The sequence below is a fragment of the Pristiophorus japonicus genome, chromosome 14, assembly GCF_044704955.1.
Source record: "Pristiophorus japonicus isolate sPriJap1 chromosome 14, sPriJap1.hap1, whole genome shotgun sequence".
Taxonomy (NCBI): domain Eukaryota; kingdom Metazoa; phylum Chordata; class Chondrichthyes; family Pristiophoridae; genus Pristiophorus; species Pristiophorus japonicus.
The window spans coordinates 116485869-116512680 of NC_091990.1; the positions used below are offsets into that span (position 1 = coordinate 116485869).

Here is a 26812-nt window from a genome sequence, read left to right on the forward strand (position 1 = left end):
GGCCCCGAACTCGCGTTTCTCCTGGGCCTTGATCATGTTCCTCTACAATCTTTTGCCCCGACCTCGCCGCTCCTGCTGTACCTCCAATCAACAACCTGGACCTTGATGACGTCCCTCTTCGCTGCTGTCGCCCTCCTGCTCTAGCTCGCGCTGTACCTTGCAATGGTACGCCACCACGCTGCCCATGTCCGCTGCTCGCCGCTCCTTTTATGGCCCCGACCTGCTGCTGATGGTCTCTCGCAGGTCAGGGCCGCCATGCTAAACAACTGTAACATTCTCATCAATTGCCTGTGTTCCCTTTGCCGCTAACCTCGATTTTATATATAGAATAAAAAATTGAAGCTGCACTATTGAGTTAACATCTGTGTGTTGCTAAGGAACGGAACACATAGCTTGTGACAGTCAAGCTGTGGGCTCCTTTCAGGATTGGCTGCACATGGTAGTGATTTAGAAATATCCTTACTGAAGCTATACTTTTAGCCAACACTGAATAATGAAACCGAAAATAGCTGGAAATGGGTAGAGGTTGCCGAGCATGATTCGGGTATAACCTTCCTCAAAAATAGTACTTTTCTTTCATTTACAATATTTTCTTTTCTTTTTCTTTTTACCATCTACTTTTATGATGGCTGATTCAATGGTCCCAAATTCCATGCCTTTTGCAGGCAAGAATCATCCCTACTTTTGAATTAAAAACAGAAAATGCTGGAAATACTTGGCAGGTCAGGCAACATCCGTTGGAGAGGGAAACAGTTAACGTTTCAGCTCGATGGACCTTTTATCAGAACTGGAAAAAGTTAGAGATGTAAAGGGTTTTAAGCAAGTGCAAGGGCGGGGAAAGGGGGAAGGAGGAGAAAGAACAAAAGAGAAGGTTTGTGATGGCGTGGAAGGCGAGAGTGATTAAATGACAAAACTGATGATGATGCAAGGTGAAAGGCGATGGTAATGGGACAAGTAAAGAAACAAAAGATGGGCCTAGAGGAGGGGTAAATGGTTATATGAGAATAGATGAGAGTGTTGTGCTAATGAGGAGATATTGTATAGATTAGACCTATATTCTCTAGAGTTTAGAAGAATGAGAGGTGATCTCATTAAAACATACAAGATTCTGAGGAGGATTGAGGCTGTTTCCCCTGACTACGATATGTGTGGGCACTCGGTCCGTGCAGCAGAGCTGGTCTCCAGTCGTCTTGGTTAATCCTTGCCACTGGACCAAGACTTAGCTCTGTCAAGCCCATGTGGTGGCTAGTGTGCAACGGCCACCACGCTTTAAAAATACCCACGCACAGGCATCTTCCACCCTTCAAGATTTAGTTCGGGACCTGGAATTTTGGGTCCTTCATTGAAACACTTGTGAACTTTTTGACATGGAAGCAAGTCACTGCCTATGATGATGATGATGTTTCCCTTGGCTGGAGAGTCTAGAACCAGGGGTCATAGTCTCAGGATAAGGGGTTGGCCATTTAAGACTGAGATGAGGAGGAATTTCTTCACTCAAAGGGTTGTGAATCTTTGGAATTCTCGACCCTAGAGGACCGTGGATGCTCAGTCTTCGTGTTCAAGGCTGAGATAGCTAGATGTTTGGACTCTAGGAGAATCAAGGGATACGGAGATCGGACAGGAAAGTAGAGTTGAGGTCAAAGATCAGCCATGATCTTATTGGATTGCGGAGCAAGCTCTCGGGGCTATATGGCCTACTCCTGCTCCCAATTCTTATGTTCTTAATCATCACCAACAGCTGCCATTGGAAAAAATAGACCCTACTATTGAATCTCCAGCTGAGGCCAGTTCAGTCAGTCAGCTGATGCTAACTGACTAGTGAAAGCAAAATTGGAAGTGGTGTCACTGTTGCGATTAAATGTGAAGTATTGCCTGAGATTAGAATGTCTTTATTTCACAACCGGTGACCCTGATGACTTATTCAATGACAACAAAGCGTAGGTACATCACGAAAGTGCTGAGAAGAATCAACAGCCTTGTTTGAGTGTCCGGTTTCCTCAAACCCAGCCCAGGTGTTGTCAGCCATCAGATGACCTTGCACCGCTGACATGACGACCGCTTGCAATGGTGTTACACCTTTTTAAAACTATCCCAAAACGCTTCCTGGTGCCAAGCCCAGAGTTTGAGCTGCAAAGGGAGGGATCAGTGGAGTTGAGCTCAAGACACGCCCAAGAAGAGATGGATTTTGAGGAGGCTTTCGAAGGTGGGAGAGTGATAGCAATGTGGAGTGGTTTAGGGCAAGTGTGCTAAGCCTTGCCTGTTTCTGACTATGTCTATGTGCTTTGGACAACATGGGGACATCCCTACAAGGATAAAATTCATACTTGTACAACCAGAAAATCAATTTGTGTGAATTATCAGTAGTTTGGTTTGGACATTTTTAAGCCCCTTTGACCTCCATCACCTACCGACCCCCCCCCCCCCCAAAAAAATGAAAGTACAGAAACTAGCAGCTCTGGATCTTTCCTTCACAGTTGAGTCACAATCACTGAATGCTGTGTGGCCAAAAGAATGGATTGGGGACTTGATGCAGTGAAGGCCCACGTAGAGTGAGCAGGGGGTGCTTGCTTGGCGTATATATAAGAGTATGTCATACACCATGTTATACCGTGGTATAACAAACACCGCCTATTTCCACCTTCGTAACATCGTCGGTCTCTGCCCTTGCCTCAGCTCAGCTGCTGCTGAAACTCTCATCCATGCCTTTGTTACCTCTAGCCTTGGCTATTCCAATGCACTCCTGGCTGGCCTCTCACTTACTTTCTACCCTACGTAAATTTGAAGCCATCCAAAACTCGGCTGCCCGTGTCCTAACTCGCACCAAGTCCCACTCAGCCATCACCCCACTGCTCGCTGGCCTACATTGGCTCCCGGTTAAGCAACGCCTCGATTTCAGAATTCTCATCCTTGTTTTCAGATCCCTCCATGATCTCGCCCCTCCCTATCTCTGTAATCTCCTCCAGCCCCGCAACCCCCCCCCCACCCCCACCCCCCCTCCGAGATATCTGCGCTCCTCTAATTCTGCCCTCTTGAGCATCCCTGATTATAATCGCTCAACCATTATAATGGCCGTGCCTTCAGTTGCCTAGGCCCTAAGCTCGGGAATTCCCTCCCTAAACCTCTCCGGCTCTCTACCTCTCTTTCCTCCTTTAAGACATTCTTTAAAACCTAACTCTTTGACCAAGCTTTTGGTCACCTGCCCTAATTTCTATTTATGTGGCTCGGTGTCAAATCTTTTGTCTCACAACACTCCTGTGAATTGCCTTGGGATGTTTTACTACATTAAAGGCCCTATATAAGTACAGAGTTGTCGTTTAGATACAAATATCACTGCTGCTTATTGCTCTTCAGGATCTGAACCATACAACATTGTTTTAAAATCTTAAAGCACAGCTTGTAGCCTCCGCACTGAATGAAGGAACTTCATGATTCACCAGGAATGAGGCTTGAAGGGCGTGCTTAACCAGTCATTTGAAGAAGAGACCAGAAGGAGATTGTCATTTTACATTAGCAATGTAACAAAGTATTGATAGCATGATGGTGTTTTGATATGAAAAACATCCATTGGGAAAGTAGTGCAGATGTCAGTCGGATCAGAAAGCTGGAATATAACTAAAGGGTTCACCTTACAAACCACAATTGTGAACTTCACACCAGCAAGTCATCTGAACCCTGTTGTTGGCTTATTGCGGGATATCTGATTTGTGACACATTAATATTCTGAGGGTATTTAGTCATTTTTAAGCCTAAATTTGTGCCCTCAGCAGTTCTCAGTACAGTGACTGACTGTCACGGTGATGCTGAGAGTCTCTGTGATCACCAAAGATTGAACTATAGTCATATCATTGTTGATTTTGTTTTAAAACCAATAAAATTATAAAGTGCAATGCAGTTAATCCAACACCCTTAGAGAGCAGTGTTTTTAGCTGTACAGTGCACTCTAGAGCATTCATCTCTCGCTCTCTGTCTCTCGCTCTCTCTGTCTCTGTCATTCTGACATCATTAACCTTTGAGCCAGCCTAATATTAACACTTGCAGTAGGAAGGAATCTTATCATCGAATTAAACTCTAGGGAGGTTACAACATCAGGAATGTACGAGTTCACACCTATGTATTAATTAACACACAGCATCCAATCTAAACTCTGCTCCACATTTACTCAGAAGAACTTGAGTGCATGTCTAAGCGCTCACTGTGTGATTAATATGTATGCTTAAAGACTGATAAATGCCCAATAAAACCTTGCTTGTAAATGGTAGTATATGTAATGTCTAAATTGTGAAGATTTATTTCCAGGACTTTAAATATTTTAAATAGGAATTATGTAACTGGATGTCTAAATTTAGAGAAATCTTATTAAAATTCATGTGGTTGTTCCATTTCAATGTCACGGAGTTGCATGTCGAGTAGATAACTTCTTGTTTAATTTATTTTGTAATAAGAGTTAATATCTGCGCTCCTCGAATTGTGCCCTCCTGAGCAGCCCTGATTATATTCGCTCAACCATTGGTTGCTGTGCCTTCTGTTGCCTAGGTCCCAAGCTCTGGAACTCTCTGCCTAAACCTCTCCGCCTCGCTACTACCTCTCTTTCCTCCTTCAAGGCACTCCTTAAAACATACCTCTTTGACCAAGCTTTTGGTCACCTGTGCTAATTTCTACTTATGTCAGTCGATGTCAAATTCTTATCGCATAATACTCCTGTGAAGTGCTTTGGGACGTTTCACTACTTTAAAGGCGCTATATAAATACAAGTTGTTATCCTAAAGAGAAAAGGTCCCTTTTCTGCTGACGGATCAAGTACAATTGCATGCAACGGCGAGCTCAATTCTGTCGGTCCCTATGCAGTGAGTTACTTTGGAAATAAGTGACAGCAGATGTGTGGGCAAACAGCCCTCCTTCCTTCAGCTGATTCATGTTGAACATGCCAGAAGTATGATGGCACAAGGCGCTATTTTACTTCTAATTAGATTGAACAGGCTGGAGCTCTTTCCTCTAGAAAAGAGAAGGCGGAGGGGTGACCTAATAGAGGTGTTTAAGATCATGAAAGGGGTTTGATAGGGTCGATGTAGAGATGATGTTTTCACTTGTGGGGAGACCAAAATAAGGGGCCATCAATATAAGACGGTCACTAATAAACCTAGTAGGGAAATTCAGGAGAAACTTTTTTACCCAGAGTGGTGAGAATGTGGAACTCACTACCACAAGTAGTTGAGGCAAATAGCATAGTTGCATTTAAGGGAAAGCTAGATGAACACATGAGGCAGAATGGAATAGGAGATTATGCTGATGGGGTGGGAGGAGGTTGGTGTGATGTGTGGACCAGTTGGGCCGAATGGCCTGTTTCTGTGCTGTAAATACTTTGCAATAAAGAACATTTTAAAACAATAGGAACTATGAGTGGGTGGGGGGGAGGATTAACCATTCAGAAATATAGGAATCACATTGGCAGCATTTCATCAAAGTTAATCCTTACTGGTTCTTGATAAAATGAACTGCTCTTTTGTTTCAGAAGTGGCCATGACACAGAAGTGGCCAGTTGATGCTCAAGTCCCTTTGGAAAACCTGAATTGGATTGAAGGTAAGGATTAGTGCTGGTGTATCCAGAATAATAGCTGAGGGTAATGAGGTGCTGAAACTGTTGGCATAGGTGACTCGGTGTCAGTTTGGCTCAGCAGTAGCACTGTCGCTCCCAAGTCAGAGGGTTGTGAGTTGAATCTTGAGCGCGTGACCTAGGCTGACAATTCCGTGCAGTACGGAGGGAGTGCCGCATTGTCTGAGGTGCCGTCTTTTAGATGAGATGTGCTGGTGGCTCAGATGTACGTTTAAGATTCCATGCAAGAGCAGTGAGTTCTCCCAGTGTCCTGGGCTATGTTCTCAACCAGCACCAACAAGAGCAGATTAACTGACCACTCACTTTATTGATGTATGGAAAATGGCTGCTGCAAATACGCACCTAACCATAGCTGTACTAAATAAGTTTATTCCATGGGTCGTGTTTTGGGGCATTTCTGAGCGATGTTAAAAGGCACTGTATAAATGCAAGTTACTCTGTGGATATTGATGTGATACAATATTAATGGAGCAACTGGAAAGCACTGCCTGAAAGGGCGGTGGAATTAGATTCAATAGTAACTTTCAAAAGGGAATTGGAAAATACTTGGAAGGAGGAAGACAGTGCAGGGCTATGGGGAAAGAGCAGGGGCGTGGGACTAGTTGAGTAGCTCTTTCAAAGAGCTGCCACAGGCACGATGGGCCTAATGGCTTCCTTCTGTGGTGTGTCATTCTATGATTGTGTGAACTGGACTTGATTGCTTAAACATAACCAATGGAGGGTACTTGGTGGCGAAGTGGGTTAGACATTGGCTTTTTACCTCTGGACCCTTATCTTCGCTCCCTTAAGTCCAAAGGTCGCAGACTTGAACAAATATGGCGGACAACTGGTTTAGCCAGACCTGGCTGGACCACATGAAGGATTATTGGGTCCTGCTCTCGTCTGCCAAAGTTGCTCACTATTCAGATAAACCCTGGCTTCTATTCTTGATTGCCAACCATCCGCTTAAACCCCTTTCCTCTGTCTCCTCCGTCTCCTCCACCCTCACCTCTGATAACAAGTTTGAGGAGTTCAGGAACTTCTTTGTCTCTTAAGATGGAGACCATCCGTTCAGCTGCCTCTTCCACTTCCCTTCTTTCTCCTAACCAACCGGGGCAAACTTTTACCCTGCCCTAGCCCTGATCTCGCATCTTTCTCTAGTTTCTCTCTGATCTCTCCTCATGACCTCTCCGTGCTTATCTTGCCCATGGACCCACTTCCCACTCCTTTGACCCTATTCCCACCAAACTGCTGACCACCCAATTTCCTTTTCTGGTTCCCATATTAGCTGACACTGTTAACGGTTCGCTCCCCTCAGGTACTGTCCCCCCACTCCCCTCAAATCTGCCATCATCACCTCCTCCTCAAAGAACCAACCCTTGACCCCTCCGTCCTTGCAAGCTACCGTCCCATTGCTAACCTCCCTTTCCTCTCCTTGAACATGTTGTCGTCTTCCAAATCCGTGCCCAGCTTTCCTGCAACTCCATGTTTGAATCCCTCCAATCAGGTTCCCGCCCCTGCCACAGTACCGAAATGGCTCTCATCAAAGTCACAAATGACATCCTTTGTGACTGTGTCAAAGGTAAACTCCTCGTCCTTCTTGACTTGTCTGCAGTCTTGACACAGTTGACCACTCCATCCTTCTCCAGTGCCTCTCCACTGTCGCCCAGTTGGGTGGGACTGCACTCGCCTGGTTCCATTCTTATCTATCTAATCGTAACCAGAGAATCGCCTGCAATGGCTTCTCTTCCCGCCCCGCATCGTTACCTCTGGGGTAGCCCAAGGATCTAGCCTTGGGCCCTCTCTTATTTCTCATTTACATGCTGCCCCTTGGCGACATCATCCGAAAACACAGCGTCAGTTTCCACATGTACACTGCGACACCCAGCTCTACCTCACCGCCACTTCTCTCGGCCTTTCCACTGTCTAAATTGTCAGACTGCTTGTCCAGCATCCAGTTCTGGATGAGCAGAAATGTTCTCCAATTGAATATTGGGAAGACCAAAGCCATAGTTTTCGGTCCCTGCCTCAAACTCCATTCCCTAGCCACTGACTCCATCCCTCTCCCTAACATCTATCAGAGGCTGAACCACACTATTCGCAACCTTGGTGTCATATTTGACCCTGAAAAGAGCTTCCGACCACATATCCGCGGCATAACTAAAACCGCCTATTTCCACTTCTGTAACATCGCCCGTCTCCGCCTTTGCCTCAGTTCATCTGCTGCTGAAACCCTCATCCATGGTTCTAGACTTGACTATTCCAACGTACTCCTGGCTGGCCTCCCACGTTCTACCCTATGTGAACTTGAGCTCATTTAAAACTCGGCTGCGGTGTGCTAACTCGCACAAAGTCCCGTTCACCCATCACCCTGTGCAGGCTGACCTACGTTGGCTCCCGGTTAAGCAACGCCTTGATTTCAAAATTCCCATCCTTATTTTCAAATCCCTCCATGGCCTCGCCCCTCCCTATCTCTGTAATCTCCTCCGGCCCCTCCCCCTCCCCCCCGCCAAGCCCGAGACAACTGCGCTCCTCCAATTCTGCCCTCTTGAGCATCCCTAATAATCACTCAACCATTGGTGGCCATGTTTTCAATTGCATAGGCCCTAAGCTCTGGAATTCCCTGCCTAATTCTCTCCGCCTCTCTACCTTTCTTTCCTCCTTTAAATCGCTCCTTAAAACCAACTCTTTGACCAAGCTTTTGGTCATCCGCCCGAATTTCTCCTTGTGTTGCTCGGGTGTCAAGTTCTTTGTCTTTTAATACTCCTGTGAAGCGCCTTGGGACCTTTGACTATTTTAAAGGCACTATATAAATATAAGTTGTTGTTGAGTGTACTTGGTGGTGAAGTGGACTAGACACTGGCTTTTTACCTCTGGGACCTGGCTTAAATCTAGCCCATGCTATTGGGATGAAAGTTCCCTCTGTTAGGTGTAAGGCTTCAATTTGAAATAAGTTTGGCCTGTCTCAGTTCATTTGCCTACATCAGCAACAACTTGCATTTATATAGCGCCTCTACCATAGTAAAGTGTCTCAAGGCACTTCACAGGAGCGTTCTCAAACAGTACATGATAGCAAGCCACAGGAGGAGCTATACAGGTGACCAAAAAGCTTGGTCAGAGGTAGACATTTGCAGGGAGGAGAGGCAGCACAAAACTGCCTGTAGTTCATCACTAATATCCTTCAGACAAGCCTACGGGTGGTTGGTATGGAAAATGGAAAATGGAAAAATGCCACATTGCTGTTAGATGGGGTGCTCTCCTGAGGTTGGGGTTGGAGCAATCTCTGTCTGTTTGTGCCATATCTGACCTAGGAGTGTTTAATGCTGATGTTGGATGAAGGCACTCTGAGGTGCTTTGTGTTAGTTCAGGAGTGTGTGACCAACAACCAACCACAGCTTGCATTAATGATAGTATGACGTTCCGGTCTTGTCGCTGTTGGGGTTGTCCATGAGGTCCTGATGTTCCAGGTCCCAAACTTCATTTTAAAGGGTGGAAGATGCCTGTGCGTGAATTCTTTTAATGTGGGGTGGCCGTCCGTTGCACACCGACTACCACACGAACTTGACCGAGCAAGGATTTGGTCCAATGACAAGAGGATCCAAGACGATTGGAGACCAGCGTCTGTAGCATTAATATAGCACTTTTTTTTCAACGTACAAAATGTCCCAAGATAAGAGCGCACAGAGAAAAATATAGATTAAAAGGAATGAACAATGGTCCAGGGTTGAATGACCAAAAGCGAAGACGTAAGGATGGGTTTTGAGAAGATTTTGCAAGGCTGAGTGGCTAAGGGAGGAAGTTTTAGAAAGTATAGCCAAGGTGATGATGGTGGGATGAAGAGAGGTGGAATGCTTAAAAGGTCAGTCAGGATCAATGGGTGGGGGAAGGGACATGACTGGAGGAGTTCGCAGAGATGGGAGCTGTCTGCTTGGTGTGCAGGTTATCGCTTATTTCCCACCATGCCCTGGAAAGTGAACACACAAACCTGAGCTGCATTCATTAACATTACTGGCTTCTCAGGATAGTTTGGAAGGCAGAGAGAGGTTTTGTGTCATCAGTATTTCCTTCCAACAGTGGGAAGTCCATCTGCATTGTCTTCTTGGGCTGTTGATATTGCGCTGATCAGAAGGCAAAGAAAGAAAGGGACATTTTAGATTTATATAGCGCCTTTCACGACCACCGGATGTCTCCAAGCGCTTTATAGCCAATTAATTTTAAGTGCTTTTGGAATGTAGTCAATGTTGTAATGTGGGAAACGCGGCAGCCAATTTGCACACAAGCAAGCTCCCACAAACGCAATATGATGATGACCAGATAATCTGTTTTTTGTTATGATGATTAAGGGATAAATATTGGCCAGGACACCAGAGGTAACTCCCCTGCTTTTCTTAGAAATAGTGCTGTGGGATCTTTTACGTCCACCTGAGAGCAGACAGGGCCTCGGTTTAACGTTTCATCCGAACGACGGCACCTCTGACAGTGCGGCACTCCCTCAGCACTGCACTGTGGAGTGTCAGCCTAGATTTTTGTGTTCAAGTCCCTGGAGTGGGTCTTGAACCCATAACCTTCTGATTTAGAGGCGAATGTGCTACCCACTGAGCCACAGCTGACACTGTAACTTTTGATCTTTTTAATTAGGTTAGTGAAACTATGATGAGCTAGTTTAGTTTTAAATTTAAATTGTTTAATAGTTCGCCTCATCAGAAGAGAGAATATAGCATTAGCAATGATCCCATCTGCAGGGCATCTTTATTAGGACATGGCCCCAAAACTATGGAGAACCACATCAATAATAGTATTATCACAATAACTTGTTACAGCATCCTTGTAAGAAATGTCCCAAGGCGCTTCACAGATTGACCTATGGAAGACAGGAAGCCAAGCCAGGAAAGCAGAGATTAGGGGAAGGATAACCGAAAGCTCGGCCAAAGAGACTTTGAGAAGGTTTTTAAGAGATGGATAGAAAGGTTTAGGTGAATTCCAGAGCGCAGGACCTGGGAGGCTGAAGGCTGTCACCAATGGTGGGGAGAGGAGGGGGTACACACAAGGGCAGAATCAGAGGAACAAAGTGTTGGGGGGATTGGGGAGAAAGATATAGGACTGGAGGAGGTTGTGGAGATGAGGTGGGGCGAGGCAATAGAGAGAGATCTTTCATTCTTGGGATGTGGACGTTATTGGCAAGGTCGACAATTACTCCCCATCTCTTGCCCTGAGAAAAGGTTGGAGTTTATGGATGTTGGGGGATGGGATACCAACAACGTGAGCGGTGTAGTCGTCGAGTCTGAAGGTTACAATGGCAGAGAGGCTGGGGTAGGAGCAGTGATGGGCACTTTTGCGGAGATGGAAGTAAGCGATTTTGGTGATGGAAAGGATATGGAGTCCAGCACCACACTAAGATTGTGAACAATTGGTTTAGTCTGAAGCGTTGCTATCACAATGGATATTGGGCTGGATTTTCCGCTGTTGTCTGCCTCTGTTTTTGTCCTGGAGGGGCAACAATGGCAGTGTTACCGCCCAGGAGAGGCGAGCCGGTGTGCAACGTCCCTGGTTGCAATACCAGCTCAATTTTTGACTCCTGCCCGATCCGTAGCATTGCGTAGAGCGCCCTGCTGGGAAGGCCCGTGAAAGCGGGCAGTCCAAAATGTAGCAGCTGCAGAGAGGTAAGTGATGTCGACCTCAGCAAAGTGTGATTGTTTTTATTTTATTTTATTTTGCGATTTATGTTGTGATGGCATGGGCTTTGTGTTGGGAATGTTTTTGTTCTCCCCAGGTCTCTCTTACAACGCTCCTGAGCCGGCTCTTTAGCTCGGGATTTTCCCATGCACAACCGGCCCAGCGCTCTGAGAGGTGTACAACACCTTCCTAAGCGCTCCGCCCAACATTCAGGGCCCAGCTGCTCAATTTTGCTGACTGAGGCGCAAACCTTTTCCAGGCGGTATCAGGACTGCCTGCCGTCATTAACTCCCTGAAATCCTAAAAGCTGAAAATGCAGCCCATGTGTGAGAAAAACACTCCATTTCAATTAAAATCATTAGATATGTAAACATTTTTAACAACATAACTGCAATGTATTGATGCATGTATTCTGATGTAATAATGCCAAAGCATTACAAAAAAGAGGTTTTTGATTTACGCGACGCAGAAATGCTGATCGGTCAATGTTTTCTTTTCTAGCTGACCAATGCTACACGTATGATTGTCGATGTGGTGGTGAATATGTTCTTTCCAAAGAAGAGGCAGAAGAAAATGTGTTACTCATCTGCTGCAACACTTGCTCTCTCAGCGTAGAGATCTTGAACAGATGTTGAAATCTTTCAATTTGTTTTTTTTTAAAAACTGGTTTTCATTTGGAAGATATCAGCCACAGGTCTGGCGACCAAAGAAAAGAAAGACTTGCATTTACATAGCGCCTTTCACGACCACCGAACATCTCAAAGCACTTTACAACCAATGAAATACTTTGAGTGTAGTCACTGTTGTAATGTGGAAAATGCAGCAGCCAATTTGTGCACAGCAAGCTCCCGCAAACAGCAATGTGATAATGACCAGATAATCTGTTTTTGTTATGTTGACGGAGGGATAAAATTGGTCAGGGCACCTGAGATAACTCCCCTGCTCTTCTAAATAGTGCCATGGGATCTTTTACATCCATCTGAGAGGGTAGACTGGACCTCAGTTTAATGTCTTATCCGAAAGACAGCACCTCCGACAATGCAGCGCGCTCTCAGCACTGGAGTGTCAGCCTAGATTTCTGTGCTCAAGTTCCTGGAGTGGGACTTGAACCTACAATGCTGACTCGGAGGTGAGTGTGCTACCCACTGAGCCACAGCTGACACAGTGATGAATGAAAACTAGAAATGCAGACTGGGATGAATGAGTTTAAATGAAGCACTGATTCCCGCAGCTGCCTAGCAGAAACTCACTCTAAATGGTTCCATCAATCGAATCAAAACCAACGGTCAGATTGTGAGCCTCAGTAATATGACAGCCTAGCTTTGAGTGGTTGGGGTTCGAGAGTGAACAGTGCACAGGTTTCCCAGAGCCTATTTCATACAGGCGCTCACCGATGAGAGCTGTCCTGTCAAACAACAGAGAATTTATTGCGGGGCCAGTTTATGTTCAGCACTTTCATTGTGTAGTGTGGGTACAGCCAGAGTGCGCATGTAACATGGCCTCGGGGGCGGGAATGGGCTGGGCGGGGCGGGGGGGGGGGGGGAAGGTTCAGCAGGAGCGAAAGGCAAAGTAGGAGGTGTCTCTGCCCCTGGGGTCAATGTTTGAACCTTGATACCGTACATCCAGCTGTGAATGTAGAAGCTGTTAGTGATTAAAAGATGAATCATTTTGTTTATCGAATTTGTTGTAATTTTTGTTTTTATGTTCATTTTATGGGTATTCACTGGACCTTAGTAGCATTTATCCATGACTTTAAAAAGGTTCATGTTTTGTTGATTTAACCTGACATGTGCCATAACCTAACAAAATCTCATTTTATTGTGTTCTTTCTGTTTATAATCACTCAACCATTGGTGGCTGTGCCTTCTGTTGCCTGGGCCCCAAGCTCTGGAACTCCCTGCCTAAACCTCTACGCCTCTCTACCTCTCATTCCTCCTTCAAGACACTCCTTAAAACATACCTCTTTGACCAACCTGCGCTAATTCTACTTATGCGGCTCGGTGTCATTTTTATCTCATAATACTCCTGTGAAGCGCCTTGGGACGTTTCACTACGTTAAAGGCGCTATATAAATACAGGTTGTTGTTTGAAATCTCACTCTGGATCTTTCTGGTTGGTTCAGTGTAGACTCACGGCTGTGTTCTGGCCACTGTTAAATATATGTTCTAACCTACCTGTTTAAGGCCCATGTTTCAGCACGATTCATAAATTAATAAGCTAGAAACTGAATAGATCTCATTTTTAAGTTGATGTGACCTACTGCCACCATTATCCTCCCACTCCCTCCTCAGTGCCACCACACACAGCCTGTTGCTGCTCTTGTGCCAACTCCCCGGCTCACAGTTCGAGCATCACCTAGTTGCTACTCCTCCACATCTGAGCAAAGCCTATTCAAATACAACATTGAAGTTTTGTTGACTAATGTAAAATTTACCACAGCGGAGACAGAATTCTCCTACTCAATGAAATGCTGACACAAGTGAGAAAATACAACAATCGTTTGAATATCATAAATATTTTACTGAAGAACAGCAACGTGCAATTTTTCACAATTTTGCTTTTAAATCTACACAAGTTAACACAGAAGTTTATAGCACAGAAGGAGACCATTCAACCCATCGCGTCTTTGCCGGCTCTTTACCAGACTAATCCCATGATCTTAAGTATGGTCGTTCCTAAGCCAGAAAAACTGGTTCGTGTTGGCTCTGTTATAGCACCTGTTTTTTTGGTAACTGAAGTTGAATATTTAGGTATCAGCATTCAAGTGAGCAGATTTGCAACTGTGAGGTATGTAGGCAGTGTGGGATGTGATTCTGTGCAGTACTGCAAGAATGGCCTGCAATTTTCCACTACAAATTCTTTAAACGGCTGGGTATGCTACTGCTGGTTCTATTTGGAGAACTGAGCACGAAGCTTCGATCCATAGCATGCTGAAGAAACTCTGATGAGAGCGAATACAGCGTTCGCTTTACAAAATTACCTCTACTGGCAAGTGCACTGTCGGAGGGCAACTATACAGCGTAAATGGAGTGATGCCAGGCTCAGCGCTGACGGATATAAACAGCTGCTGTCACTGGCACTTTGGTGGGGTTCGCTGGTTTGGGACTGGGACTGAGCCAGCCTATTCAGCCCAGCAATGGGCTCTCTCTACGCACCTTCCGCTGGTACCTGGGCAGGTTCCAGCCAGACTGGCGAAGCGCAGATTGGAGCAACAGTGAATCTCGCATGTGCGAGTTATCCATTGTTGTGGAATTCACCTTGCATTGTGGCAATATAAACGTGACAGATTCAGCAGCTTACATTCCAAAGGATAGGGTTTTGAAAGTAAATGGGCTAAAATTGAAAGACTTGGATTTATATAGTGCCTTTCATGACCACCAGACGTCTCAAAGCGCTTTATAGCCAATTAAGTACTTTTGGAATGTAGTCACTATTGTAATGTGGGAAACTCAGCAGCCAATTTGCACATAAGTGAGCTCCGACAAACAGCAATGTGATAATGACTAGATAATGAATGTTTTAGATTGAGGGATAAATAGTGGACAACTCTTCCCCTGCTCCTCCTTCAAAATAGTGCCGTGGGATCTTTTACGTCCACTTGAGAGAGCAGATGGGGCCTCGGTTTAAAGTCTCATCTGAAGAAATCACATTTTTAATTAAAAGCTGAAGGCAAGACTTTTGAAGTTGCGGGAATACTCAATGGTCCCGAAATTCAGTACCGCTGCAAAGCTGGTGCTCCTCCCACCTTTTTGTGGCCATTAGTGCCAAAATTTGTTTGTGGCTGTGCCACCCCATATTCAGCTCCAAAAGGTTCCCAGTGCAAATGAACCATTCCAAAGTGGATTTTTCAGCGGCTTGGTTGTCTTAATTTGAGCGTTATCACCACACAGAAATTCAAGGGTTTCTAATGACCCAGTGCAGGGTTTGCAGCAAGGCCCTGAGGGGAGGAGGTGGGGTGGGAGGAAGGAGGTTGGAAGGATGGCTGATCTAAGAGGTGCAAGGAGAGCCAACAGGTTCACATATGGAGCTGGAGACAGTGATGGACGGTGTGGAGGACAGAAGAATAATACTGTTTCCTGATGGCAGTACACATTGCATGGTGGGAGATTGCAGGTGAGGTGTCAGGCACCTCCCAGGAGGGTGCTGGCCAGCCTGCACCGGCCCTTCCGGAGTAGCAATGGGTTGATGCCTCCTAGCTCTGGGGCGACGGGAATCTTCTCCTCCTGTACCTCCTCCTCTTCCTCAGGTGGTACTGCTGGCTCAACCTCCAGCAACTCTCCCCTCATGATGGCCAGGTTGTGCAGCATGCAGCAGACCACGACGATTATGGAGACCCGTTGAGAGTACTGCAAGGTGCCATCAGAGCGGTCCAGGCACCGGAATCTGCTTAAGGATGCCTATGCACTGCTTGATGATGCACCTGGTGGCACAATGAGCGGTGGCACAATGCAAGCTCTGGCGCTGTCCAGGGGTTCCGCAGAGTGAGCAGCCAAGTGGACGGGATATCCCTTGTCCCCAAGCAGCCAACCGCAATCCTGATGGGCCAGTAAAGATGGCGGGCACACTGGTCTGGCGTAGAATGAACGAATCATGGCTGCTGCCTCCCTTGCCCGCTGCCTGTCTGCACAGTGCTGATGGCGATGCCTTCTGCGTGCCACCTTGCTTCTGACCAGGTGTCGTCCTCCCAACACTCCTCCCATCCTCAGGGTGAACCCTGCAAAGCAAGTCTCTGCAGTCCACAGGAGTCCACTAAAGAGAATCAGACCTGAAAGTTGTATAGGGGTATGTGCAAACCTCTGAGCTGCAATCAGCAGGTTTAATGGAGCCAAAACAATTAATAAAACTATATGAAAAGATAAATACTGTGGATACATGCTGGAAAATGAAATTAAAACAATAATAAGTAAGAAAACTTTTTACCTACCAAAGGGCCTCAGCATTCGAGCACCACATTGAAAACCTCGCGGGGGCACTGCCGGAAAAAGTCCTACCTCTTCCTTGGTGAATTTTGCTATGGTAGTCCCTTTCCAGTGGTCCGCATGCTACACAACTCACTGCTGGAATCCCTCCTTTACAGCGGCTTCACCGCGCCATTTCCGGCGGAAGTGAACACAGCTGAAATCCTCCCCGAGCTGGATGCGGCTCGAGGAGGGAAAAGTACCTGACCGTGGCGGGCGATCGATTTTTTTTTTGATCGACCACCCAAACTCTGCAGTATCCGTCCCTTCGGGGATGGTGAATTTCGGGCCCAATGTATAAAGAGAGGAACATTGGAATCAAAAATTGGTTATGGCATCCTGCACTCATAACCTTCCCACACAGTATGCACAATGTGAGCACCAGACCTGAGGACAGAACCCAAGAAGATCCGCCCAGCATTGATCCAGGACAACGATCAATTCAAACCTAAAGTTGAATTTTTTCACCGTTGCTTTGATGATGATTGGCCTGTGATCTCGAACATCAGCACATGCACCTCTTGAGGGTACAGTAGTGTAGTGCTTATGTTACAGGATTCACACTCCACAGGCCTGGACTAATAATCCAGAAAATCACACCATGGCAGTTTGAGAATTTGAATTCAGTTTTTTAAAAAGCAATTCTGGAAATAAAAAACTGGTGTCAGTAAAAGTGACCACAAAGCTGTCAAATTGTCTTAAAAGCCCAATTGGCTCACTGACATCCTTTAGGGAAGGAAACCTGCTATCCTTACCCTGGTCTGGCCTGTATGTGACGCCTGTCCCAGAGCAATGTGGTTGACCGTGACTATGCTTTTCATAGGACAAATGACTTACTGCTTGTTCTTGATTTAACTTTTGCCATATAAATGTGGGAAGACCTATACAAAAGTTCTCCCAGTTGTCAACACTGGATCCTTGAGCTTTGTCCTGACTAAAAATACTTCAAAATATTTTTGGGGTTTCTGCTCAATCAGTCTGATAATCACAGAAGGAGCACGAAAGTACACTTCTCCCAGTCTGTATAGCCTGTGGCAGTTTAACTTGGCTGTGAATAATGTCCCTTTCAAACGTGAAATGGGTTTGGGGTTCTAATTTAACAGTGGACCACATCTACATGTTATAGGCAGTGTGGGCACATGAAGGGAGGATGTTTCCTCTGGCTGAGGAGTCTAGAACTGGGGGTCACAGTCTCAGAATAAGGGATCAGCCATTTAGGACTGAGTTGAGGAGAAATTTCTTTACTGAAAGGGTGGTGAATCTTTGGAATTCTCTACCCGAGGGCTGTGGAGGCTCAGTCTTTGAGTATATTCAAACAGAGATCGATAGATTTTTGGATATTAAGGGATATGGGGATTGTGCGGAAAAATGGAGTTGAGGTAGACGATCAGCCATGATATCATTGAATGGCGGAGCAGGCTCGAGGGGCCAAATGGCCTACTCCTGCTCCTAATTCTTATGAAACTAGACAAGGGCCTTTGCATCATGCAAACTGGCTCCTTCTCCCACCACCGGCCAGCCAGGCGCTCCAGGCATCAGCGTGCTCCCGGCTCCGACAACACTACTCCTTTCTGCTGTGGTAGTTAGCAATCAGCTGCAGCCTGCCCTAGATACCCTCAATCATCTTCACCGTACTACCAGCCTTTGCTCCTTTCATTCCGAGCCTGCCCAAGGACCTCGCCATCCCTAACTCCACGATTCTCCGCTACCCCACATGCACCTCGTGTTCCCTTCTGTAGCATTATTTATCTTTAGTATTATAAATAGTTCAGAGTACAGTAGGTTGTTTTCAAAATTCATCATCACTTTATCCAGTCGCCAAGTGCTTGTGAAGTCTCTGGTTGTAAATCATCTGCTAGTTTTGCATTGTATTTTTTTGAAGTCTGTTTGACTAAGAACTAAACCGTTGGTCTACTTCACTCATCGGGGAGATGCTTTTTTGGGACTTAGTTGCAGGAAACCAAAATCACGTAGAGGCCAAACCTATAAAATACAAATCTATATTAGTATCATCAGCCACATCCATATTATTTACCTGTGTAGTGTTACTCCATCACTGTAACTTTGACAAATCTTAATGTAATTATCCAGTGATGTAATGTAGGTACTACGGTAATCCAAGTTATCCTATCGTAAGCAATGGCCCGGAATTTGCAGTCCCGATGACGGCGAACTGGCTGCGATCGCCATCATTCCACCTTTGAAAGTGACGGCAACTTCATGATTTAGCGCATGCGCAGCCTCACGCTGAAATCCTGATGTTGCGGTCAGTCATTCAGGGTCCGACACTGGCTGCGCTGTGGAACCAACACCCCAGAGCCGGCAATCATTCTGTTTTCTTTGGAACAGAGGAGGCCGAGTAGAGACCTTATTGAGGCGTGTAAAATTATGAGGGGCCTAGATAGAGTGAATAGGAAGGACCTAGTTCCCTTAGCAGAGGGGTCAACAACCAGGGGGCAGAGATTTAAAGTAATTGGTAGGAGGTTTCGAGGGGATTTGAGGGTGAAATGTTTTCACCCAGAGGGTGGTGGGGGGTCTGGAACGCACTACCTGAAAGGGTGATAGAGGCAGAAACCCTCACCACATATTGGGCTCAATTTTCCTTTGATTTGCACCGTTTTTTTGGAGCAGGCCATTTTTTTTGGCCTAAGTTTTTAAAAAAAAGTTTCCCTGATCAATTTGCACCAGTGTAACTCAGTTACGATTTTTTTAGGTAAGTTTTTTTTTCAGCCAACTTGCCACCTATGCCAATTCTGGCCATTTAGGGAAGTTTGGCAAGCTGAGAGTTACTCCAGTTCTTCTTAGGCCAACGTATGTGGCGTCTGCAGAAAAACCTTCTGGAAAGTTAAGGAAATCGGCACAGGTAAAGAAATCGATGTAGGTAAGTGCAGCAGATGCCCGGACAGCAGCAGCAGGAGAGGTAAGAGAGAGGGAGAGAGGTGGGGGCAAAGCCTTTCGGGTATTGTTAAGTGTGGGGACTGGGAGGGAGGAGGCCATTCAGCCTGGATAGGGGCGGGGGGAGTGGACCGGGCAGCCACTCGGCCAGGACGAGCGGACCGGGAGGCTGTCCAGCCTGGACTAGGGGCGGGGGAGCGGACCGGGAGGCTGTTCGGCCTGGGTTCGGGGCGGGGGAGCGGACCGGGAGGCTGTTCTGCTTGGGCCAAGGGCGGGGGAGCAGACCGGGAGGCCACTGGTCCAGGGATAGGGGTGGGGGAGCGGGACCGGCAAGGCGCTCGGGGCTAGGGGCAGGTGGGGGAGCGGACCGGCAAGCCTTTCAGGCCAGGGCTAAGGCGCGGGACCAGCAAGGCACTCGGGGCTAGGAGTGGACTCGCAAGCCATTTGGCCAGGGCTATGGCCAGGGAGTGGACTGGCACGGCACTCAGGGCGGGCAGGGGAGGGGACCGCGAGGCCCTTCGGCCAGGACGAGGGGCAGCAGAGCGGACCGGCAGCGGACCGGCAGGTGACTTGATTGGGGGAGTGGGGGAGCGGACCTACAGGTCACTCGGCCTGGACTATAGGCGGGGGAGCAGATCGGGAAGCCCTTCAGCCTGGGATAGGGGCGGGAATCGGAACCGGCATCGGGAGGGGGGGGAAAGGAAACTTTAATAATTGGAGGGAAGTTGCTGCAATGTATTTTAATGTGTTTTTAAGTTGCTGCAATATATTTAATGTGTTGCGAGCTGGCTGTATGTTTCACTTTGCAGCCTCAGCCCATATTTTGTCCCTGGTTACCGTGGCAACCTGATTTTTTTTGGCGCAGATCAAGGCTCCACCCCCAAAACTAAAGGACAGGTTAGTCTGTGCCAAAATGAAGGAATCAAACGGGGAAACTTAGAACTTTTTTTTTGGCGTACTTGGGGCCCCAAAAAATGGGCGTAAACTCTTCAAGTATGCCAAAAAAGCGCTTTGGGGGAAAAGTGAGTCGTTAAAAAGTACTTGGATACGCACTTGAAGTGCCGTAACCCTATAGGGCTACGGACCAAGAGCTGGAAAGTTGGATTAGACTGGATAGCTCTTTGTTGGCCGGCACGGACACGGAAATGGCCTCCTTCGTGCTGTAAATTTCTATGATTCTATGAAATCACTGATCTGACAAAAATTTCTCCTTTTCTGAACAAATATCGCTATTAGAAACCCCATAAAAAGTTAGATCCATTCGAATGAGGTATAACTGGGTTTTTAACGCCGATTTGAGTATTAACTACTGATAAACAACCGTCTGGCCCTGAAAAAGTAAGTTTATCTTGGTGGAATGTCTAATTTCTCAATTAAGTTTAAAAATGACTAGTTTTTAAAATTAATTTACTTTTTTTTTAAGTTTGTTTATTTCAGTTTCTACCTTAACCCAATGTCCTGGTCTTTATTTTGCTCTCTGTCATTTTTTTTTTAAGTGATTGATTATTGGTGCTTTCTATTTCCTAGTTCCTTGTCTGTGAGAATTCTGCATTATGATTGACTGCTTGTTGACATTACAGCAGCTTGCGTTGTGGGAATCGCACTATACTATGTGGATTTCAGCTGCATGTCAGAAAAGCCAAACTACTCGCCGCAGACGAGATCTTTGTGGGAAGCTTACTTTGGGGCGGGCAGCGAGCGGCGAACATCTTTGCTTCGCCGCTGACCACCAGCTCCGGAGGCCATCATGTCATGGATTGCTGCTGTTTACCTTTAAGCATACTCGACCCTGAATCAGTGCATAAGGAACTGGTCCGTAAGTCCTGGAATCGATGGAATTCTGGAGATTGTCACCTTCTAACCAAACATGACCTTTTGGTACCTAACGCAAATAAAAACAATGATTTATTTGGGAGGGTTTTAAGACACACAGATACAACTAGAAACAAAATGTGTGCAAGAAAATAAAATGGCGTTTGCTTATTTTTAGTCCATGTATTTTAACACTGTCAGCACTAAACTGATACCATTACTGCCTCACAAGCTGGCTGGCATGAGATGTATTTTCATACAGAGAGGTGGCTGTGGCCTGTGCAAATTAACTCCACAGATTGGTGGTGCCTGCAACCTCAGCACCAGGCTAGGTCCCCAAACCGCAACTGCGAAATAATGACCTCGGTTGCTGATAAAACAGAAGGGCTATACCTGATGAATCTGCTGCCGAACATGTCAGGGAGGTGACTGGGGAGGCCATTTCATTCTCGTGGAGCTCTGGCCTTTTTTAAATGAGAACACAACCCTTCAGGTTGTTCCTGGTGAAGGTGTTTCATTTGCAGGTCACTCGGCTATGAGGCATCAACAGACTAACTGTTGTGATCAGATGTTATTCTTGCACACCCAGGAAAGGTTTAGCACTGAAGTGTCTTGTTTAAAAATTGCTGAAGTTTCTTAGAATATGACGAGGGACAGTTGCACAGGGACAGGAGCATGCCCGCATATTAATTGTGATTTGATTTACATTTGAATTATGTATGTCCTTTGTTTTTAAAATAATGCAGTAAATTCCAGTTTCAGAGGCCAAGGTGTGAAAGACTACTCATGCCATGTTTATCCCTCATTACAAGTTCTCAAGACAGCTGGTGCAACTCAAAAATTGTCACTCTTGATACTTTGGATAGAATTCACATTATGTCGTCAAACCTTCCCTCCCATCTTAAGTTCAGGTCATCTGAACTCCCTTGTTTACAATACAGTTCTGTAACTCACGCTGACAGATGCAACAACATCTGTGTGGACCAACGACAGGCCGGGGAGAGGGGTGGGAAAGGAATTCCTTTCCCTTGCACTTATGTTAGTATCTTTGCAAATCGTTTGCAGTGAATTAAGTCACTGACAAATTAGTTACCTCAATCTGCAGCCATAACACACATCGATATGCTAATTTTACACATGGAGGGTGTCATTTTTATATAAATAGACATATTTGGAAGAAAATGCATTAAAACAAGGTTGGCCCGTGAGCCCGGATGGCTTTTATTTTTTTTTGCACACAGGTTTCCCCTGGTTCAATTTAATGAGCCTGAAGGCTTGGACTGAGGTGTTACCTCAAGGAAGGTTAAATCCTAAATCTAGAACATGAACATCTGTTAGTATCGGCAATTTGAGAAATAACCAAATGAATGGGAACATTGAATTAAACTTTATACCTGGCACCATGATACTCCATGATACACGCCATATGCAGCTCATAAAGACAAAAGGATTCAACAAGCCCATATGGTGGCTGGTGTGCAACGGCCACCACACGTTAAAAAAATCTACGCACAGGCATCTTACACCCTTCAAGATTTAGTTCGGAACCTGGAATATTATGTCCTTCATTGAAACACCTGTGAACTTTTTGGCGTGGAAGCAAGTCATCCTCGACTCGAGGGACTGCCTATGATGATGAGTTAAAAACTAATGGCTTGAATTTTAATCGGAAAGCGGGTTGGGAGCGGGGGCATTTCGAAAGCGGTCGGGCCCTGCCAAATTTAACAGCAAGGCCTGATTTGCATTGGAAACCTCTGTATCCCTCTCGTTGTCAGCCAAATTGAGAGACTGGCTGTGGGTGGGTAGGCCTATGGCACTAGGCCGCTGAGAAGAGGCAGGGAGGGATCGCATGAGGGTCGGGAGGTCGGAGGGGGTATCAGGTCCGGATCATGGGGTGGAGGAGTTAAGGAGGGGGTCGAGACCGATCGGGGGCCGGGCGAGCATTGGAAACATGCCAGCCAAATTTTAATATTTAAATGGGCATCCCACCTCCTGGGAACAAGTTGGCTGTGGTTGTAAGGGTTTCCGCATGTGATGTGCAAGCGTGAAAACCCGGGACTTGTGATCTGTCAAGTTTCAGCTTGACAAATCGTACAAATCCGAAGGAAATGGATATTCACTGGCGCAGGGTTGACTGCCCAGCGAATGCATATCACACTCTTACACCTGGTAATAACAGGCGTAAGGCCTTCTTTTACCAGTGTACGGTATGTAAATCATTTAAACATTCAAAAATTAGTTTGGTATTTTTGGCCCCTTAAAAAATTTTTACATTTATATTTAAAAAAAAAATTTTGATTTTAAATGTTGAATTAAATTGTATTTTAATTAATTTCTAACATGTGATGATTTTTAAAATTTAGGTTGTGTGAAAGTTTTTTTTTTAAGGGATTCTTATTCTGCTTATGGGGATTCCGTACATACATGGAATCCCCATAAGTGTCCCTGAGATACGTGGGCCTTTACGCAGGCGTACACCCACAGGCCCAGGAGCACACGCCTCCTTAGGTCCGGGATCATCAGGTAAGAACTGATTTTACTTCCGGGTCGGAGGCACTCACCCGTGGGAAGCCTCCGACCGCAATTTCAGGCCCATCCATCTGAAAGTACCATATTGTAAAATACAGTCTATAAATATCACATGTGGCAGATATGATAGATCAAAGTGCAAACTGATTTAAAAATTATCAATAATATTAAACATGACAAACATTCGTTGTTTGCAGAATACTCAAAAAATGGTTTACACCTTAAACATACACGAATTCTGATTAATAAAATCCAGCAAACTGGTTGAACAGTGTTTTAATACAAAGGGAAAATTTTAATGGTGGGTACAGCCTAAGTGAACAGTTAAGGACTGGTGGTGGGGGCGATTGTAACAGTAATAAAAACAAAGCCTTGGGTGATGCAGTGTGTTAGTGCTTTGACAAGCTGCTGCCTAGGCTATTTGAACTGAGTTCTCAGTTACAGACAGTCCTATTTTCACCTGGGATGTCTGGGAGAGATACCCAGCGAAAGGCAACTCACAGCATTTTTGCTTACTCGCTGGTTCAAAGTGTGGCGACAGGTCACCTGAGGTCTTATTGGTTGTGGAATCGTTTGTGTCAAAGCAAGAACTCGGGAGGGAGGGAGAAAATGATCAGACAAAAAAAAATCATGCAAGTAGAGTCGCAACAGGAACCTATAGTATAAAGGCAGGAAGGGTGTGATTGGGTAACATTTTACATTTTCTAAGATAATGTTCTTGACTATCCATTTAACATAGGCATTATTTTCAATGGGTTCATAGCTCCAGTTAAATAGCAGATAAAGTATCATACGAATACAGTAAGAGTCCAGCTGCTATAATCACCAACAACTAAAAAAAGACTTGCATTTATATAGCGCCTTTCACAACCACCAGACATCTCAAAGCGCTTTACAGCCAATTAAATACTTTTGGCATGTAGTCACTGTTGTAGGAAACGCGGCAGCCAACTTGCTGGAAATAATCTGGGTTTTTTTTGTTATGTTGATTGAAGGATAAATATTGGCCCAGGACACTGGGGATAATTCTCCCAGCTCTTCTTCAAAATAGATCTTTTACATCCACTTGAGGGGGCAGACGGGGCCTCGGTTTAATGTCTCATCCGAAAGATGGCACCTCCGACAGTGCAGCACTCCCTCAGCACTGCACTGGAGTGTCAACCTAAATTTGTGTGCTCAAGTCTTTGGAGTGGGACTTGAACCCACAACCTTCAGACTCAGAGGCGAGGGTGCTACCCACTGAGCCACGGCTAACAATAATCTCTGGCTTCATTTTTTTTAAGGTTTCAAGAACTGAAAATATTTGAAATGTAGGTTAAAGGTTATGTCTTGATGTGGACTTTCATCAAAGCTCGGTTCTGAGCTTTTGTTACAGGGACACTGACGTAGTCTTACCCCTCCTGCAGTTATGTAAAAACAATTTATTGAAAATAGCTAAATCAGTCCTCCCTCAATCCAAGTAATTCCCTCCTTTGCCTCTGGGTTGTCACTGGCCTGAGAGAGAGAGAGAGAGAGAGAGAGAGGCAATAGTGGGCCAATTTCATCTTCTGAATGTAGAATGTGGCGCGATTATTTTAGATTTGTGTTGCAACAGCTTTCAGTTCACTAATTAACAAGATGTTTGGCAGTTAGATTCCCATTAAAATACTGTTAAGTTGTATTGAAATTCTTACAACCGCTTTTGCTATTTATATTGCTGCAATTTTTTTTTAAGTGTAAATATTTTTGATTTGAAACTCACTACTCCAGGATCATCCTGGAATGCAAAGATAATCCCCGGCTTCTTTTCTCCACTGCCAACCATCTCCTTAAACCTCTCACCTCTGCCCCCTCCACCCTCACCTCCAACAAGTGCGAGGAGCTCATAGACTCCTTTATCGTTAAAACTGAGACCATCCTTTCTGCTGTCCCTTCTACCTTGCCCACCGAGCCAGGCTTCCCACAAAATTCTCCCCTGCCCTAGCCCCGAACTCAGCGTCGTTTTCTAGTTTCTCTCCTTTCTCCCCATATGCCCTCTCCGAGCTCACCTAGTCCATGAGACCTACCCCATGCTCTTTCAATTCTATTTCGATGAAAGTGCTGATGACCCTATTTCCCTTCCCTTCCTGGCCACCATGCTAGCTGACATTGTAAACGGTTCCCTTTCCTCAGGGCAGGCGACTAAGAGATAGGTTCAAAGGAGCATTTTAAAGGAGGAGATAATAGACAGGCAGAGATTTAGGGAGGAATTCCAGAGCTTAAGGCCCAGGCAGCTGAAGGCACAGCCACCGATGGTGGAGCAATTAAAATTGGGGTTGCGCAAGAGGCCAGAATTGGAGGAGCGCAGAGATCACGGAGGGTTGTGGGGCCAGAGGAGTTTACAGAGATGAGGAGCAGCGAGTAGATGGAGGAATTTGAAAACAAGGGTGAGAATTTGAAAACTGAGGTGTTGCTGGACCAGGAGCCAATGTAGGTCAGCGATGGGTGAACTTGAGTTGTCAGTTTGTGGGGGCTATGTCAGTCCCTTTGAAGCTGAAGGCACAGCCACCAATGGTGGAGCAATTAAAATTGGGGTTTTGTTGCATTCCTTAGGTTGCCAGGTATGCAGCAGGATACAAGGTCATCCTACACCCTGTTTGCAATGCCAAGCTCAGCTCAAACTGACTGCAGAATGCCCTGCACAGTAAACTTGGCAGTGGCACTATAAAACCCACATGAAAACTCACCTCTCCAGCTACGAATTTCATACTGGTGTCAATGTATAAACAGGGGACTAGTTTTACAGCAGATTGAACCTTTGATATACTTGTTTCTGAGTAACAGAGGTCACCAGTGCAGTGACTTAATCAGGGGTGCAGGGAATGGTCCCCGCCCCAATCTGTCACTTCCCATCCTGCGCCATTCTACTTGTCTCCGTCGAAGTGGAGGGGCTGTCCCAGCGCCAAATTGAGTGATTTCCCTGCTGGAATATCCCTCGTGGCTGGCCGCTGGTCACGCACTTCCCGTGATGTTGTGGCAATGGGGCGGGACCAGCCACGAGGAAATTCACTGTGCACGCCTGCTTTGTTGGCAAAGAAGCAGGGTGACCCATACCTGGTGGTGGACTGAGGTACGAGGAGGAGGCTGGCTCCAGCACCTTCATATCCAAGTCAGTTTTATAAAACTATAGCTGTCACTGGCACCCTCAGCAAAGTCGAGATATCAAGCTGTTAAGTAACCGCAAGAACATTTACAGACTACAGCAATTGTCATGTGACTGAACATCATGTGACTGAATGTCAAGTGACCGAACCTCCAACCAAACTTGACAATCCTTACTACTGTCTGCAAAACGTTTGGGGGATAGCTTTTCCTTTTTAGCACTGAGACGCTGAGA

The 26812-nt window shown here is 45.8% G+C and overlaps 2 protein-coding genes across 27 annotated transcripts in view; one reads left to right on the forward strand and one right to left on the reverse strand.

Annotated features, from left to right (window-relative positions):
* The window catches only part of dnajc24 (DnaJ (Hsp40) homolog, subfamily C, member 24), a 103998-nt gene extending 91234 nt beyond the window's left edge, over positions 1-12764 (forward strand). For all 8 annotated transcript variants that reach the window (XM_070899514.1, XM_070899513.1, XM_070899515.1 and 5 more), the window contains 2 exons: positions 5510-5578; positions 11765-12764. In XM_070899514.1, the coding sequence (XP_070755615.1) occupies positions 5510-5578; positions 11765-11898 (203 nt within the window). In that variant the 3' untranslated portion in view covers positions 11899-12764. The remainder of the gene's footprint in view (positions 1-5509; positions 5579-11764) is intronic.
* immp1l (inner mitochondrial membrane peptidase subunit 1) overlaps positions 1-26812 on the reverse strand; it is a 177561-nt gene that overhangs the window by 14811 nt on the left and 135938 nt on the right. For 15 of the 19 annotated variants that reach the window (XR_011596593.1, XR_011596598.1, XR_011596602.1 and 12 more), the window contains one exon: positions 20911-20998. Coding sequence is in view for 2 of the 19 variants with exons in the window: in XM_070899510.1 (XP_070755611.1) it covers positions 18142-18204; positions 20888-20998 (174 nt within the window). In the remaining 17 variants the exon portion in view is untranslated. Of the gene's footprint in view, positions 1-13762; positions 18205-20887; positions 20999-26812 lie in introns of those variants that run through there. The other 4 variants (XR_011596589.1, XR_011596590.1, XM_070899510.1 and 1 more) reach the window with 4 other exon arrangements.